A 16920-nucleotide genomic window follows, 5' to 3' on the forward strand; every position below is an offset into this window, starting at 1 on the left:
CATTCTTAGAGTTAGCTTTTAACATCAATTTAGGGTTAACCACTGTAACACATGACCACAAAATAATGTTTAGTCATGTTCTTGCAGAGTGGAAAGAACATGAATAATGCACACATGTCCAGATGTTACAGTCACATGAGATAAGTATATATATAAATATATATATAAGATTTTAAAAAAAATATAAGATAAAAACAATCATCATGATCATGACCACCTCTATAATAGGTGCCAGAGAGGAAAATTATTAACAGTGATCTTGAAGAAGCAGTTGTTACTGTCCAGTCTTGGAAGGGTTACATCAAACAAGTGAAGTGTAATCTATCATTCTAATTGTCTGTGAAGGTTCTCAGTCATCCAGGTCATCGTAGTCAAAGGAGCTTGCAAAGAAAAGCGTCTGGACTTCTTTAAGTTACTTGAAGACGTTTCACCTCTCATCCGAGAAGCTTCTTCAGTTCTAAGGTCAAATGGTGGAGAGTCCCAGATATAAACCTAGTGGGAGTATCCCCCCACAGAGGGACAAAAGGACCCCCTGATGATCCTCTAATCGCCTGAGCCAAGGTGTGAAAGCGGGTGTGGGTCCCAATCAGCCAGAGTTTCGGGTGTGTTCATTGTGAAACCTGGCCCCACCTTATCATGCGAATTCCTGAGGTCAGATGGCCCAGGATGTGAGTGGGCGTTAAGGCGTCTGGGAAGGGATCTCAAAACTGGATTATAGATGGCAGAGAGTTGGTGTCGTAAACCCCCGCCTCTGCCTTTCCTGGACTGCGCTGTGCACATTGAAGAGAACGGCAAACTCAACATCGAAGTTTACCGGAAGCCCACACACACGGACCAGTACCTCCTCTTTGACTCCCATCACCCTTTGGAACACAAACTTGGAGTAATTAGGACCCTACACCACCGGGCAGAACATGTTCCCTCTAAGCCTGAAGGAAAAAAGAAGGAACATACACATGTAAAGGAAGCACTCAAAACGTGCGGCTATCCTAAATGGGCGTTCTTAAAGTCAGCAAAGAGGCACAGAAAAGAAGACCAGACACCAGCGAGGGAGGATAAGAAGGACAGACGCAACAACATTGTCATCCCCTATGTAGCCGGGGTATCAGAAAAACTTAGGAGAGTTTTCTCCAAGCATGACATCCCGGTGCATTTCAGACCCAGCAACACGCTCAGACAAAAACTGGTTCACCCGAAAGACAAAACGCCAAAACACAGACTTAACAATGTGGTGTATGCTGTACAGTGCAGCGAGAAATGCCCAGACCTCTACATTGGAGAGACCAAACAGCCACTTCACAAGCGCATGGCACAACACAGAAGAGCCACCTCCACAGGACAAGACTCAGCAGTCCATCTGCATCTTAAGGATAAAGGACACTCTTTCGAGGATGCCAATGTTCACATTTTGGACAGAGAGGACAGATGGTTTGAAAGAGGAGTGAAAGAAGCCATCTATGTCCACTGTGAGCGACCATCTTTGAACAGAGGCGGGGGTTTACGACACCAACTCTCTGCCATCTATAATCCAGTTTTGAGATCCCTTCCCAGACGCCTTAACGCCCACTCACATCCTGGGCCATCTGACCTCAGGAATTCGCATGATAAGGTGGGGCCAGGTTTCACAATGAACACACCCGAAACTCTGGCTGATTGGGACCCACACCCGCTTTCACACCTTGGCTCAGGCGATTAGAGGATCATCAGGGGGTCCTTTTGTCCCTCTGTGGGGGGATACTCCCACTAGGTTTATATCTGGGACTCTCCACCATTTGACCTTAGAACTGAAGAAGCTTCTCGGATGAGAGGTGAAACGTCTTCAAGTAACTTAAAGAAGTCCAGACGCTTTTCTTTGCAAGCTCCTTTGACTATCATTCTAATTGTCCACAAGGATGTTTCACAAGTGGAAAACATTCATGACAGTTGGTGGTCTTCCCAGTCAGCTTAAACTTTGTCAAAATTGGGTCATGCAACAGGGCAATGACCTCAAGCACACCATGAAATTTACAACAGAATGACTGAAAAACAACAGAATGAACGTGTTGCAATGGTCCAAAGTCCAGCCTCCAGCTTAATCCAAATGCTATGACAAACAGGAAAGTGAACTGAACTTAAGCAACACTAAAAAGAGTGGGTTAAAATTCCTCCACAATGATGTGAGAGGCTACATGACTGAAAGTCATACAGAAAAACATTACTACGTTATTGCTCCTAAAGGTGAATCTAGAATCTAATTAATCTTTCATACACTGCTTCTGCATTTTGGCTTGATTTTTGTTAAATAAATATTGACTTCATATATTATATCATGTGTTCTTGTTCACTTGAGGTCGTTTTAAGGCTCAATGATGGTGTTAAAATTACGAAAAATCGAATTGAAAGAGACTGTTAATTACAAATTGCATTAAAAAGATAAAAACACTTTAATTCCCCTGAACCTTGGACAATTCACTCCGATGTGGCAGGTTTACTGTAATCCGTCATTACACCATTGGGGATTAACTTAAAGACAAAACGATATGTTATCTAAAATCTTTCTGGTTTATCTGCTATAGCTCTAAGTTATCGTTGTCATGCCCCTCCAATCAAGCATACCTAGGGGTTAGCTGGTAATGTTAAAGGGTTCAAGACTATGAGAGAGCTGAAAGAAAAACAATGTTAAAAATGAACTTTACTTTATCAAAGATGTTAGATTTGGATCAGAAGGTTCCCAAACTAGATAAAAATTAATCCTTTGGAGGTTTTTAATCATGTATCATATAATAACATTCACGGAGCTTATCAATTTACTTTACGTTTTTTATTTAGAAAAATATATGTTGAGATTAAAGAAAAATAATAAGCTGTTGTTTTGTTTTTCTTTTGTTTTTCTGTGAGAGGAAAAACATCTAATAATATCCTGAAACTGTCTTTCTTGTTGTTCTTATCCTTCTGAAAATTATGATAGGAAAATGTTAATCTTTAAGCTTGGGACTGATAAACGGCAACAACTGAACAACAACTGAACAACAACTGAACAACTACAACAATGATCCAAATCATTAATTAAACCTCTATTATCAATTATTTTATCAATTACATCTCATTATTTATAAAGGTGATTACGTGTTTATCATAAAAAAATTACAGAAAAATTATCATCTTTGGGTTTCGGACTGAGTATTTGTAATTGCAAATAAACACCAACAAACTATTTTTTATCGACCAAATGATCCAAATTATTAAATAAACCATCAATTATTTGATCAATTACTTCATAAAATAATCTCATCATCAATAATCTCATTATTTACAAAAGTGATACAAAGCTGCAGCGCTAATTTATTTGCAGCATAACACGAAGCAACAGTGTGTAACTAAACGAAAGACCACTTTGAAGTTTGTTGTTAGCTGTTTATCGAGACATTACTATGGAAACCAGTATGATCATGATGTTCTGTAAAATACAATGCATCGGCTCACAATGTTATCAGGTCCTCTTATCAGCAGGAAATGACCTGAGGTGATTTCACTGTAGCAGGTTGAAGAAATTTGGGGTCAGATTTATCAGGTAATATATTACCTGATAAATCTGACCCCAAAAAAAGCCATAAGCAGTCATCTTATGACTGATGCATTTATTACATTTTGTTGGCACACAGCCTTTGTCCCTGCCCTATCGGAACTATAAAAAGGACTCCCTAGAGTATTTGTGTCAAACTACCTGTGAAAAGTTAATCATCAGCGCAAGAAGGTTTTCGTGACTTTAATATGCGTAGCAGCAGTTCACAGAAGAATTAGCTGTAGAACGCAGAGTTAGTTTGATTCTGTCAAAATCAGTCTTACAGTGATTCATGAAATTTTGAATAATTATCGTAAATAACTATTTGTTGGTGTTGCAGATCACATGTTGCAGATAGAAAAAGGATCAACTGATTCAACATGGCTCAAGTAACAATCTTGGCTGGTAAATAAATCATCATTATTTCAGTTACTAATTGATTCAAAAGTGTAAAACTAATATATTTGTTTTTCCAGGTTTGTCCCTTTTGATTTGTCTTCAAGTTGGTATGTATTGATCATCTATATGTATTGCTGACACGTGTTTCTGAATTACATGACTTAAAATGAGAAAAAAAAAATTCTCCTCTTTGCAAAAGTGTCTTCAACCAAACTGGCATGCTACTTCACCAACTGGTCCCAATACAGACCGGGTGCTGGGAGATACATTCCTGAAAATGTAGACCCCAACCTGTGCACACACCTGATCTACGCCTTCTCTGTAATCAGCCCCTCAAATGAGATAACAATGTACGAGTGGAATGATGATGTTCTTTACAGATCCTTCAATGCCCTCAAGAACAGGTGAGTGGTTGAAATATTACTTTAACCGTGGCTTTGCCCATATGGAAAAGATATATATAAATCTTATAAAGTTTGTATCTGTCTTGTGTGAAACTTGTATGAAAAGCATATAAGAGTGAAAACAGATATAATATCCCTTGAAAAATTATATAATGAAACTTGTATGTTTTGGATACTTACTAAAACAATGTATGAAAGTAATGAGAAAGTGGCCACTTTCATGAGTAAATCACATATAAGTTTTTACTATTTCTTTTCCATATGGGTGTTCTCAATCATTAATAACAAAAGTGTGCAAGGTTCAGCAGCTGTTCTGGCATGAATGGTGAAGTGGTATTCAAATAATTTTTAACCCTAAGCACTTAATTATTGACAGATTTGTTGTAATTTTATTAGTGCAGCCAAAATAAAGAGGAAAGAGGAAAGAGTTACATGCAAAAATCTCAAAATAAAACAGATTTAACAAGGCAATGGTCTTTAAATGAACACAGAACCTATCATTTATATATATATATATATATATATATATATATATATATATATATATATATATATATATATATATATATATATATATATATATATACAGCAATATCAGGAAGAAGGAACACGAGAAGCTGGAGAAATACCAAGGGCTCAGAGAAGAGCTCGAGAGGATGTGGAGGGTGAAGGTGACGGTGGTCCCCGTGGTAATCAGAGCACTAGGTGCGGTGACTCCCAAGCTAGGCGAGTGGCTCCAGCAGATCCCGGGAACAACATCGGAGATCTCTGTCCAGAAGAGCGCAGTCCTAGGAACAGCTAAGATACTGCGCAGGACCCTCAAGCTCCCAGGCCTCTGGTAGAGGACCCGAGCTTGAAGGATAAACTGCCCGCAGGGGCGAGATGGGTGTTTTTTTTTTTATATATATATAAAATTGCCCCTTGGGGATAAATAAAGTCTTTCTGATTCTGATTCTGATAATGTTCTACGAGTGTGCCACTGTTTTTATTGCATTCTTATCATGATTCTGATATCCTAAAAATCTTTATATGTATTAAGTGTTCTTAAAGAAACTTATATTAGTTTCCGTTATATATGTGTATTTATACCGGGATAAGAAGCTTTTTTTATGAAACACACACCATTTCTCAAATGTAGCATTCTTGTGCTTCATTCGTTTTGCATCAAATTGGATAAAGTTTAAACTGTGTTCATATATAAAAGACATGTCACATGTGAATGATTTGTGGAAACAAACTCAAGTTGAGCTTTTGGCAGTCAGCATTTTGCTTTTATTAAATGAGACATAACAAGAAAGGAGTGAATCTGACTAAAACAAAATAGGACACTGTATCCTCACACAACCTGTTTTAAGGGGTTCAAATTGACTCAGTACTGAGATACAAAATCCAGTTAGCAGTACAGTGGTTTTTTTCAGGCCTATACGAAATTCAACCTGTTTATACAAACAGAAGAGTCATTCCCTGCTGACCAAAAACAACCCAGGTTAAAGACAACTTCTGCCACCTCGAACCACAAAGAATTATTAAAGGATTATCACTGATCATCACTCCTTACACAATTTTTGAAGTAAAGGGTTTCTAATGCAAAATATTCATAGGAGTTATGTTAAATGAATAAAAAATTGGGAAACAAATAAAAAGAGCAGGATGATTTTACATGACATGAGGAATGGGGACTTTCTTATCAAGTCACATGGCTTAATTATAAATCTACCTGTTTTTCTACATCTCCATCACAGAAACCCCCAGCTGAAGACTCTGTTAGCTGTTGGTGGCTGGAACTTTGGCACTGCACAGTTAGTCTATATGACAACAGCATCACAAAGCTGTAGAATTACATTATTTCACATAACAACAACAAATTCATCATCACCTCAATATATCTATAAACTTTCCATCTCAATAGGTTTACCATCATGGCTTCAACTCCTGCCAGTCGCCAGACATTCATCCAGTCTTGCATCAGATTCTTGAGGCTGCATGGCTTTGATGGACTTGACCTGGACTGGGAGTGTCCTGGAGCACGGGGAAGCCCACCAGAGGACAAGAAGAGATACACAGTGCTCGTACAGGTTAGTCTGGAAATCAATGTATACTTGTTAATACTATGCACATTATATTTTAGTATGTTATTGTTATTTTTATATGTATTTTACATATAAAATATACTTTCTTATTGAAATGAATGCACAATATCATCCTTGTCTACTGTATTCTTGCATCTAGGAATTGCTTGCTGCCTTTGAAAAAGAAGCTACTGAGACCAAACAACCACGGCTCTTGCTCACAGCTGCAGTGGCTGGTGGGAAGGGGAACATTGACAACGGCTATGAGATTGCCAATGTGTCAAAGTGAGTTTATTTGATAGGAAGTCACTAAAGTTCCAATCCTAAAGATTTCATCCCACTTTTCATTTTGCAGCACTGGAGGTTAATTTAATAAATGCAAGTATTAATTCATACTAAAACACTGACGGTCCCAGATTTACAGGGACAGCAAATATTTGATCAGAAGAGCTACCTGTGGTTTTATTTACTATACACACATTGCATAATGTGAAAGGCTTAGACAGCAAACCACAGTAATAACATGAAGAAATGATGTAGAGAGATAGCTACATAATGTGAATACACTGAATGATTTTTGTTGAATTAATGAAAAGTTACAGTTTGAATACATGGGCATTTTTAAGGATTTTTACTTTAAATATGTTCAAGTTCTTAACTTATTTTACTTATTATTATTATTATTATTGATATTATTTTGTTACATTGTATTTAATGGTGATGTTTTACAGGTTTCTAGACTTTATAAATGTCATGACCTATGACTACCACGGAGCTTGGGACCCATTCACTGGTCATAACAGCCCCCTGTACCACAGCTCCGTCCGGGTGATAACATATATTACAATGTGGTGAGTGAAACTTTCATCAACATTCATATATATATATATATATATATATATATATATATATATATATATATATATATCACTATAAAATATCATTATAATAATATTATATAATATACTATTTTTTTCTCTCAAAGGATTTTGCTATGAAATATTGGAGGGACCAGGGAGCTCCTGTGGAAAAGCTCTTAGTCGGTTTCCCCACATATGGACGCACATTCACCACATCAACAGCTGCTAATGGTCTTGGAGCTGCAGCCACAGGACCAGCGAGCGCTGGGCCTTACACCCGTGAAGCTGGGTTTTGGTCTTACTACGAGGTCAGCTAATACAAAGCAGCATATGTTCAGTTTTATTACACCACAATGTTTTCCATAAATCACAAACTGTGTGAAGGGTGTTGAAGTATTATTTTCTTCTCTACAGATTTGCACTTTTATCCAAACAGGCAGCATAAAGTGGATTGATGAGCAAAAGGTGCCCTATGCCATTAAGGGAAATGAGTGGGTTGGCTTTGATAACAGGCAGAGCTTTGAAATCAAGGTACCCATGCCGATTTTTGTTTAAGGTAATAATACAAAACAAATCATAATGTTCTTATTAACTGGCAGCTATATCTTACTGCTCTTAAAGTAGTACACACATCAGGTAAAGTTTGGTTACATTTGGTTACTTTTGGATTGTGCACTGGGAGAAATGTGGTAGTTTTAAATTGCAACTCACAGTTTATATTTCACAGGCACAGTATGTGAAAGACAACAGATTTGGAGGAGCATTTGTCTGGTCTCTGGATCTCGATGACTTTGCTGGACAGTTCTGTGGACAGGGACATTATCCTCTCATTAGTTATCTGCGCACTCTTTTGAATTCAGGTAAACTGAAAAAAGTATAAACATGGACAGTTTAATATTCATCAGTGTCATTATCTCTAGTTAAGAAAAGTTTTTTTTCTTCAAAATTTCCTAATCTTATATATATATATATATATATATATATATATATATATATATATATATATATATATATATATATATATATATATATATACTTACTGTATTTACTAGATTCTCCATCACCTCCACCGGTAACCACACATCCACCACTTGTCTCTACGATCCCTCCTGGCCCAACAGCTACTACCACTACTACGGCTACTACTACCACTACTGCTACTACTGCCAAAACAACCTCAAGTCCTGTTTCTGGAAGTGGATTCTGCGCTGAAAAGCCAGATGGCCTGTATGTAAATGATGAGGATCCCCACACCTTTTATCAGTGTGTCCATGGACATGTCTACATCCAGGCATGTCCAAATTATCTTGTTTACAGTGATGCATGCAAATGCTGTACCTAATTGACACTGAATAAAAGTTGTCTTGATCTAGCAAAAATGTTTTTTTATTCTTTTTATTTTTTATGAGAACCACACTGCGTGGACAGTCAATAAAGCCATAAATTCTGAAAACTGTATTAACCATTAAGCAAATGTGCCCAGTACTCTGCAATACACATTATGTAATGCAGCTACTATAGCCTGAACTACATATAGGTCCATTTTAAAACTAGGATGGGTTTGCCAAGATTTGCAGCTAGCTGCACAATTTTTTCTTTAAAGATTAGAATTAGATGAACAATATTGAATTTTTGGGTTCTGGATTGAAAATTGTACACCCAGTTAATGTACTTGAAACTGGAGCAGGTTTGGTTAAACTTTACATGAAGGTAACTAAAAGATTGTACAACAAATACAAATGTGGCCATGTTTCCTTTTTTTCTGTTTGTCTGGCATTTATCTGGCATTTTCTTTTCCTCGAAACCTGCTGTGGCTGTCCCTGTGCCAACATTGTAACGGCTGGCTCAAACACAATAAAGGATTCAACACCAGGGTGAAAGGTTAAACCATTATTTGAATAGTTGAATTAATAAAGGAGAAGAGTGGCTGCTGCAGCACGGTAGAAAGAAAGAGTGAGTCAGAGCTTTACAAACCAACAGCTGACATAAATTGAGCCAACAAGTAAGCACATGCACTTTCCAGCCATCCGACCAAGCTGAAAATTAGGTTTTGTTTTGAGGAAACACCAAAATAAATTATGTGTCAGTATAATACTCGCTGCAATTCCACATCATTGGTACTCAAGCTTTTTCAATGCACAGCTCAATATAATATTTAACAATTGCTAACATTAAAAATGGCTTTGGGGTTTTTTTTGCAAGGTAGAATTTTAGTAAAATAAAGGTTGGTGCAAAAGCGTCAGTAAACTTTTGACTGTTGTGGTGCTGCACCACTGTTACCATCGTGGTGCTGCAGTAGAATGAAAACCCTTTCCTTTTGCTAAATATTGTTGCTTGACCCTGTTAGGATATCTAATAAAGCATAGGCAAATTATAGAAATTACATTTTGTGGGTCTTCTGCAATGTTCAGGTTCTGCTTTACTGTCATTTCAGTCTGTCACTGGGAAGCTGCCAGACAACATGATCAGACCATAATATATTCATTATAATATTCAAAATTTGTGCATATAATTTGATTTTACTGTAATGAAATTAAGATGCTAAGTTTCTTTTATAGGTGTATAACTACTAAACTGCTGCTTGGTGGGGGGCTGCTAGGCAACATGATGACATCATAATATCAGGGGCCTAAGATGTACCCGTGTGACGGTTTTGGTTCCTCAGCTCCTGACAGTGTAGGAGTAGTTCACAGACAAGCGGACAGGCAGGGAATATATGTAAAATAGTAAGACAGCTGTTTTTTGTATTTCCGCCTAATTTTAACTTTCAGGTCCAGGTGTTTGCAAGCTACATGATGAGCAATCTTAGGTTTTCTGCAAACGTTGTGGAGGCTTTCAAAACAATATGTGTTTCTGTCTCTGTGTGTGTGTGTGTGTGTGTGTGTGTGTGTGTGTGTGTGTGTGTGTGTGTGTGTGTGTGTGTGTGTGTGTGAGTGAGTGAGTTCATGAATCAGTTACTATTGACTTATGAAGCAATACCAGAATGTCCTTAAATTTAGGACATTTGGTTTACTTTGAGTTAATGATTATCATAGATTCTGCATATTTTTTTCTTTACTGCACTGTTTTATTACATTACCAGTCTGACCTCAGCTATCATGCGCATCCTAATTGTGATCTCAGGTAAGGGAAATTGAAATACAGATTTTGCAAATGCAAATTGTATATTTAACTATTTGTATGTAACAAAAAAATGCAACTGTTAAGGTCTCTGTCTCGCCTTTGGCAGTCTGGGTGAGTTCATATATTGTACCAACCCTTTTATATTGGACAGTCATATAATGTTTTAAAGAGATTGAAAAATGTTCTTTCATATTCAGTCTCATCCTCCAGACTTGTGTGTTACTTCACAAACTGGTCCCAATACAGACCTGGCAATGGGAGGTTTATGCCTTCAAATATTGATCCAAACCTTTGTACGCACCTAATCTATGCCTTTTCTGGTATTAATGAGGCAAATGAATTAGTGACCATAGAATGGAATGATGAGGAACTCTATAGATCCTTTAATGGACTCAAACAAAGGTTAGTCTATTTTCTCCTCATATCACTTACAAAATGTTGAGAAAAAATTATCTTTGCTGCTGTATCTTTATATTCCCACAGGAATCCAAATCTTAAAACCCTGCTGGCAGTTGGAGGTTGGAACTTCGGAACGCAAAAGTGTGACACTAAGCATAAAACAATAATGAATCATAAATTTTCTCTTTATACAGATCTTTTTAATAGTGCCTTTCTTTTGCCAATCGGTTTCATAGGTTCACTACTATGGTGTCAACACAAGCCAAAAGAAATACATTTATACAATCGTCTATCAAACTACTGAGAAAATTTGGTTTTGATGGACTAGACCTAGACTGGGAATACCCTGCAGCACGAGGAAGCCCTCTGGAAGACAAGCAGAGATTCACAGTGTTATGCAAGGTCAGATTTGGAGTTACTGATGATTGGCATGAACCACGAAGTTACCTTTCTTTTCTGTGGTTTATAGGAGCTACTACAGGCCTTTGAGGCAGAGGGAACATCAACAGGACGACCCAGGTTAATGATTTCTGCTGCTGTGTCTGCTGGTAAGGGAACCATTGATGCCGGTTATGAAGTCTCAGAGATGTCAAAGTAAGCTTATTAGTAATATCACATCGCATGCCCTGCAAAACCTGTTTTGCTGACCTTGACCTCTCATGCACTTTATCAGGTATGTCGATTTTATTAATGTGATGACATATGACTTTCATGGTACCTGGGAGAGTGTCACAGGACATAACAGCCCCTTATACAAAGGATCCCAAGATATTGGGGACCATGTTTACTTAAATACTGTGAGTAGATGGGTTCATTTTTCTCCCCTGAAAAAGAGGGATTATGTAATCCATTCCGTTTGTTTCTTTGTCTGTTTGTTAGCGGTCTAGCGTTTGCAAAAGTTTGCAAGATATAATTTCAAATTTTATGAAATGATAGATACCAACAAGCTGACCTAAGGTGATTTAATTTTCATGAAAATCAGGTCAATGTGAAAACTAGTAAAAACTTTACATACACAATTTTTTTTTATGGGTCATGTTCAGACTTCACAACAATATACTAGGTCTTGGGGGGCATGCGTGCCTAGGTTGGCCAAACATTTGACCTTTATGAAATAAATTCAAGAAACCATATTGAGTTATATATCATATAAAAGGGTATGGAGAGAGCTGCACAAGACACTACAACATCACTATGACACTATAATATTTCTCAAAATTACACGACTGAAAATATGTTAAAAATGTTAAATATGTTCAAATCTCAAGCATGTAGATTTGCATGTAAAAGACAAAGATTTCAGCTAATTCTGCTCCAATCATATGAATAAAGATGAAAAATACACCCTTTTAGTATGTATTAGGAAAAAGCTTTCATTTCGATTAGATCATCTCCAAATTTTGAAGCAATATATTTGTCAAAGGGGAACATAAGCACTTTCTTTTTCTGAGCTCTTTAGAAAAAATTTTGATACAACATTATATGACTTCACAATGACACAAAAATATTAATATAGTGCAGAAATGACTATGAAAACAATGCAGATATCATTATTGGGGATAACAATACCAGTTACCAGTGCAACATAAAACACCAAACTTTTAGTATAGCCCTTGCCCTTCAGGGACAGTTGTGCTCTCTGAGTGCTTTGTTTTAGACTGCAATTGCTCCCAGCCACGCTCCACTTTTCCACACAGTTCTCAACCAACTGACGATGGATTGACATTGATTGTCACCATTTTTACACCCTTCTCTAATTCTAACACTTGAGAATTTAAATCACAAATTATTTATAAAGTCAGTGAGTCACTGAACCTGATAATACTAGTATTAATGACAATATAACTTACATATATTTACATTTTAGGATTTTGCTATGAGGTACTGGGCAGAAAAGGGAACACCTGTACAAAAGTTAAATATGGGCTTTGCTACATACGGACGCACGTTTCGTCTTTCTACTCAATCCAGTCAAGTTGGAGCCCCTGCCAGCAGCCCTGCTGCTGCTGGCACATTTACAAGGGAGCCCAGCATTTGGTCTTATTATGAGGTAAAAAGAAATCCCCACTCTCATATTAATATGTTCATTTTAAGTCAGTTTCTATGTCTTAGTAGCAGATCAATGTTAATATGTCAAGTTACCACACAGAATACGTTTTTTTATCTGTTTTCAGATTTGCACCTTTCTTCAAGGGGCCAGTGTCCACTTGATTGAGGACCAGAAAGTCCCATATGCCACCAAACAAAACGAGTGGGTTGGATATGACAATAAAGAAAGTTTTATGACTAAGGTAGACATGTGCATCTGGATGTTGCTCAGTTTTTCTTTGCCAGATAACATTAGTACTAAAACAACATATCACATTAAAATGTGCATACTGTTATTAAATTGTTTCGATTGTTACTGCTTCAGGTCCGTTACCTAAAAAACAACACTTTTGGAGGAGCCTTTGTCTGGGCTCTGGATCTAGACGACTTTAATGGACAGTTCTGTGGACAGGGACAATACCCCCTCATCGGTTCTCTTCGCTCTCTTTTGTTTCCAGGTAATAAAATTCCTACAATAGCATTTTATGTTTGTTTTGAGCTAGCCAGTTACTTATTAGTATGCATATTTTCCAATTAGTCAATATAAAGGCTGTTAATACCTTATTTGGGATAACTGTATTCTATCATAGCTTCCTAATGATTGTTAAATGAAATACGTAAGAAGGCTGCAGCACATCAGTGACAATCCTAACAGTATTTGCTCTTTAGCAATAAAAGACTGGTCATACTGTCATAAAAGCACTTGAGGATGATCTATTTTTATTAAAAAAAAAAATACAAAACAAGTGTTCAATGTATCCAAATGAATACTGGTTAAATCTTTGAACTCAGGATTTGAATTTTCACTCACAGCAAATGCTCGAAAGCTACTATTACACTGACACTTATTAACCCAGACAGGATCTATATAATATGAAACAGAGAGACACTGTTGAATATCTTTCTGGCCTTTTGCAAACCGAAAGCTGGTCAGCTGAAAGAAACAGAAAGTTTAAGGAGGAGATCTGTTCTGAGCATTTAAAAAATAAAGATAAGGAAAAAACATGTAAAAATATTTTAATACCATTTTAAAATGTCTAAAGTTGTCCATTAAAAAATATTCAAATAAAATGTGTGTATAACTCCAAATTTGATTAAGGTTTATTGGAACACCTGAGAAAAGGACATATAAATTGCAACAGGGAAGTGTAAAGAGGAAAAACTTGTAATTTCTTGTGACTTACACCTCACTTTAGAACAAGGAGCAAATGGAAGCACATTTTAAGAGACCATCATTTAATAGGAGGTTATCTGAACATTATTAACATTTGCAGTTCATAAGAAACAACTGCAGTTATTAGGGCTATCAAAGAGTATTGACTATAGGCCCCTACATCCATGTACAACACCTTGCTTACTAACTAGCAAGCAGTAATTACAAATGTTTTAGGAAAATTTCGTAATTTAGGAAAATTATTGGCCTAATTGTTAAAAAAAGTTTTGCAAAGAATTTTATTGTTAGCATTATTAACAACTTTGACTAATAAAGAGCTTGTATGCTACTAACATGCACACTAGCAAATGTTTAATTATTAACTGATTATTAATTTGCGCAGCCTAATATAGCAGTGGTTTTATGTAGGATAATTTTTTTATATTATATTAACTAAAAGTTAACTTCTTTAATTTAATTTCACTTACTGATAAGTAATAATAATAATTTATGATGATAATAATAAGTATTATTATTATTAGTAGTAGTAGTAGTATAACTTTATAGCTATTGTTTCTATAGATCTTCCTCCACTTCCAACTGCTCACACAAACCTGAATCAGGAGACATCATCAAATAAGGATCACATTTTGCCTCATCCCAGACCATCAATCAGTACTACAACCACTGACAACTTCTGTGCTACAAAAATTGGTGGGCTCTATGCCAAACCTGACGCTCCGGGTTCTTTTTACAGCTGTGCCAATGGCATCACGTGGATCCAAAACTGCCCAGCTAATTTAGTCTTTCGAGACAGTTGTAAGTGCTGTGACAGGCCCTAGAGACTCTGGACTATTTGTTCTGAGTTTTGGTTTTCAGCTTGTTTTTATTACCATATGGGTCACTATAATGTTATGTCACATTTGGTCAGTTTTGATCATTTTAAACACAAATGCGTGTCCTTCATCTGAATTTTTTTGTTTTGAGGTTTGGTTTTCAGAGTCTAATCCTTATGTGAACCAGTCCAGGTTTTGCAACGTATGACATAAAATATGATTATAATTACATTACATTATTCATCTGAGGATGCTAACTGTGAAGCAAGACCCACTGTTTCTGTGTAGATAAGATTGAAAAGTTGCCATCTGAATTTCACATTTACACATTAACTGAACATGAACTCTGACCAGTTGTCATTGCCACAGTAATCTCAGTCTTGGTAGACCATTGCATGCTAAACTTAACACTGTATGTGTATTCACTTGCAAATATGCACCACATTTACACAACTATGGAGGACGAACAAATAACTGCAACAATAAAAGAACTGCTAACTGTTCAGTCTTTTCCTTCCATCATGCAAAACTGTCCAAGAGATTACTGCCCTCAGGAGGCTACAACATTAGGTTCTTCTTATATATTAATGAGAGAAGACAGATGAAGTGCCACCTGCAATTTTCAAACCTTGCATCATTGGGCAACTACTGCCTCTGTATTATTGGCCAATAGGAAGCACACCTTTTAGATCATAGCACAGAACTTCTAGGGGCATTTTATTATATTTATTTTTATTTTGTGTCAACTCATTTTAAGCTTTTCAGATGCAAAACAAATTATTTTGACATTTGTTCTATAGCTGGTTTCAGACATAGCTCATTACCTCACCTGTACAAATAGTTTCTTCATCCCAGTTCAGTTTCCCAAATCAACTTTCAGAGCACTTTTGTATGGACTCTGGCAGTGATTTGAATGGAAAGGTGTTCCCTCACTTCAAGTATCTGTATTGTTTTCTGGTGTAGGATAAATCAAAACTCCGTTTAAAGCATTTACCATATTCAGGGTGGTAAAGTTGCAAAGATATGTTATCTAATCATCTTGTAGTGTCACCTTTTATGGTGTGTTGTGCAATCAACTCTAAAACACTTTATTAGATGACTAATTGCTTTTTGCAAACCTTCTTGTGCTTTAAGGTCTTGCGTATGACTACCGTTAATGTTCCTCAAAACACTAATATTCAAACATTCCCACATCCAGGAATCACACCAGTAGACCCCACAGACCAGCTTGACATTGAAACCTCAACCATAAAGGGATAAGAAAAACCATGAGAATGAACCATAAAATTAAAATTCAAAAATTAAAAAAAAAAAAATAAAAAATTTTCAACTGTAACTTGTATTTGTAGATTGAACATTCAGTTTTTTTCCATTAATTTGAACTTGCATGAGTTTTAATTTGTATCATATTTGCGACATCTTTTATTTACTGATTTGTTTATTTAATTGAAAAAAAATGTAAAAAACAATTCAATGTGAAATCTGCAATCACTTATGACCTTCATTTCAAGCATCTTAGGATTTTGTGTTTCAGCTGCTGTGTTAATGCATTTTAATTTTGAAGGTCATTACGTTCCATCTGTGAACCTTTTCACAAATGTGTTTCCATGTATGGTGTCTATTTGTTTTACAATCACACTGTTGTAGTGACTTCTTTTTTAAAAAAAAAATCTTTTGTAATCATCTTACTATTTTTCTGTATAATTCTAACATTCTTTCTTTTTATGTATTTCTCACGTTTTATATTAAGACAGGTGGGGATTATGTTTTCCTTCCCCCTGTCCTTATCGATAATGGTCTAGTCCAGTATTTACTTGGGCTGTGACTTAACCAGTTAACCTACTAACCAATGCCAACCTGTTATACGTCAGCTAGTTTACCTATGAAGATGGTTAATTAGATTTTTTTTTTGTTTGTTTCCTGCCCTTTATTTAAGCACAAATTGTGTTATGTGTTGCTATGGCCCTGATGAAGGCCACAAGCCGAAACGCGTTGGTCAGTTAATAAAGTTGTTCCACTTTACTTTTAAGTGTTGCTGGAGTTCCTAC

At 36.4% G+C, this 16920-nt stretch overlaps 1 protein-coding gene and 1 pseudogene across 2 annotated transcripts; both read left to right on the forward strand.

Annotated features, from left to right (window-relative positions):
• The first annotated feature begins 1709 nt into the window (after positions 1–1709).
• On the forward strand, positions 1710–9410 carry LOC146364665 (acidic mammalian chitinase-like; annotated as a pseudogene). The gene is made up of 11 exons (XR_014798869.1): positions 1710–3946; positions 4018–4047; positions 4140–4344; positions 6087–6143; positions 6254–6419; positions 6574–6698; positions 7145–7264; positions 7399–7581; positions 7688–7804; positions 8001–8133; positions 8326–9410. The product of XR_014798869.1 is annotated as an acidic mammalian chitinase-like (transcript).
• Positions 9411–10333: 923 nt separating this feature from the next.
• On the forward strand, positions 10334–16910 carry LOC146364666 (chitotriosidase-1-like). The gene is made up of 11 exons (XM_084916266.1): positions 10334–10396; positions 10481–10507; positions 10594–10798; positions 10880–10936; positions 11032–11197; positions 11265–11389; positions 11469–11592; positions 12663–12845; positions 12970–13086; positions 13209–13341; positions 14619–16910. Exons 1-11 carry the CDS (start codon positions 10372–10374, stop codon positions 14876–14878), a joined length of 1422 nt encoding a protein of 473 aa, XP_084772392.1. The 5' UTR covers positions 10334–10371; the 3' UTR covers positions 14879–16910.
• Positions 16911–16920: the final 10 nt, after the last annotated feature.

Source organism: Perissodus microlepis, chromosome 20, assembly GCF_051167445.1.
Source record: "Perissodus microlepis isolate ML-2025 ecotype Zambia chromosome 20, ASM5116744v1, whole genome shotgun sequence".
NCBI lineage: Eukaryota > Metazoa > Chordata > Actinopteri > Cichliformes > Cichlidae > Perissodus > Perissodus microlepis.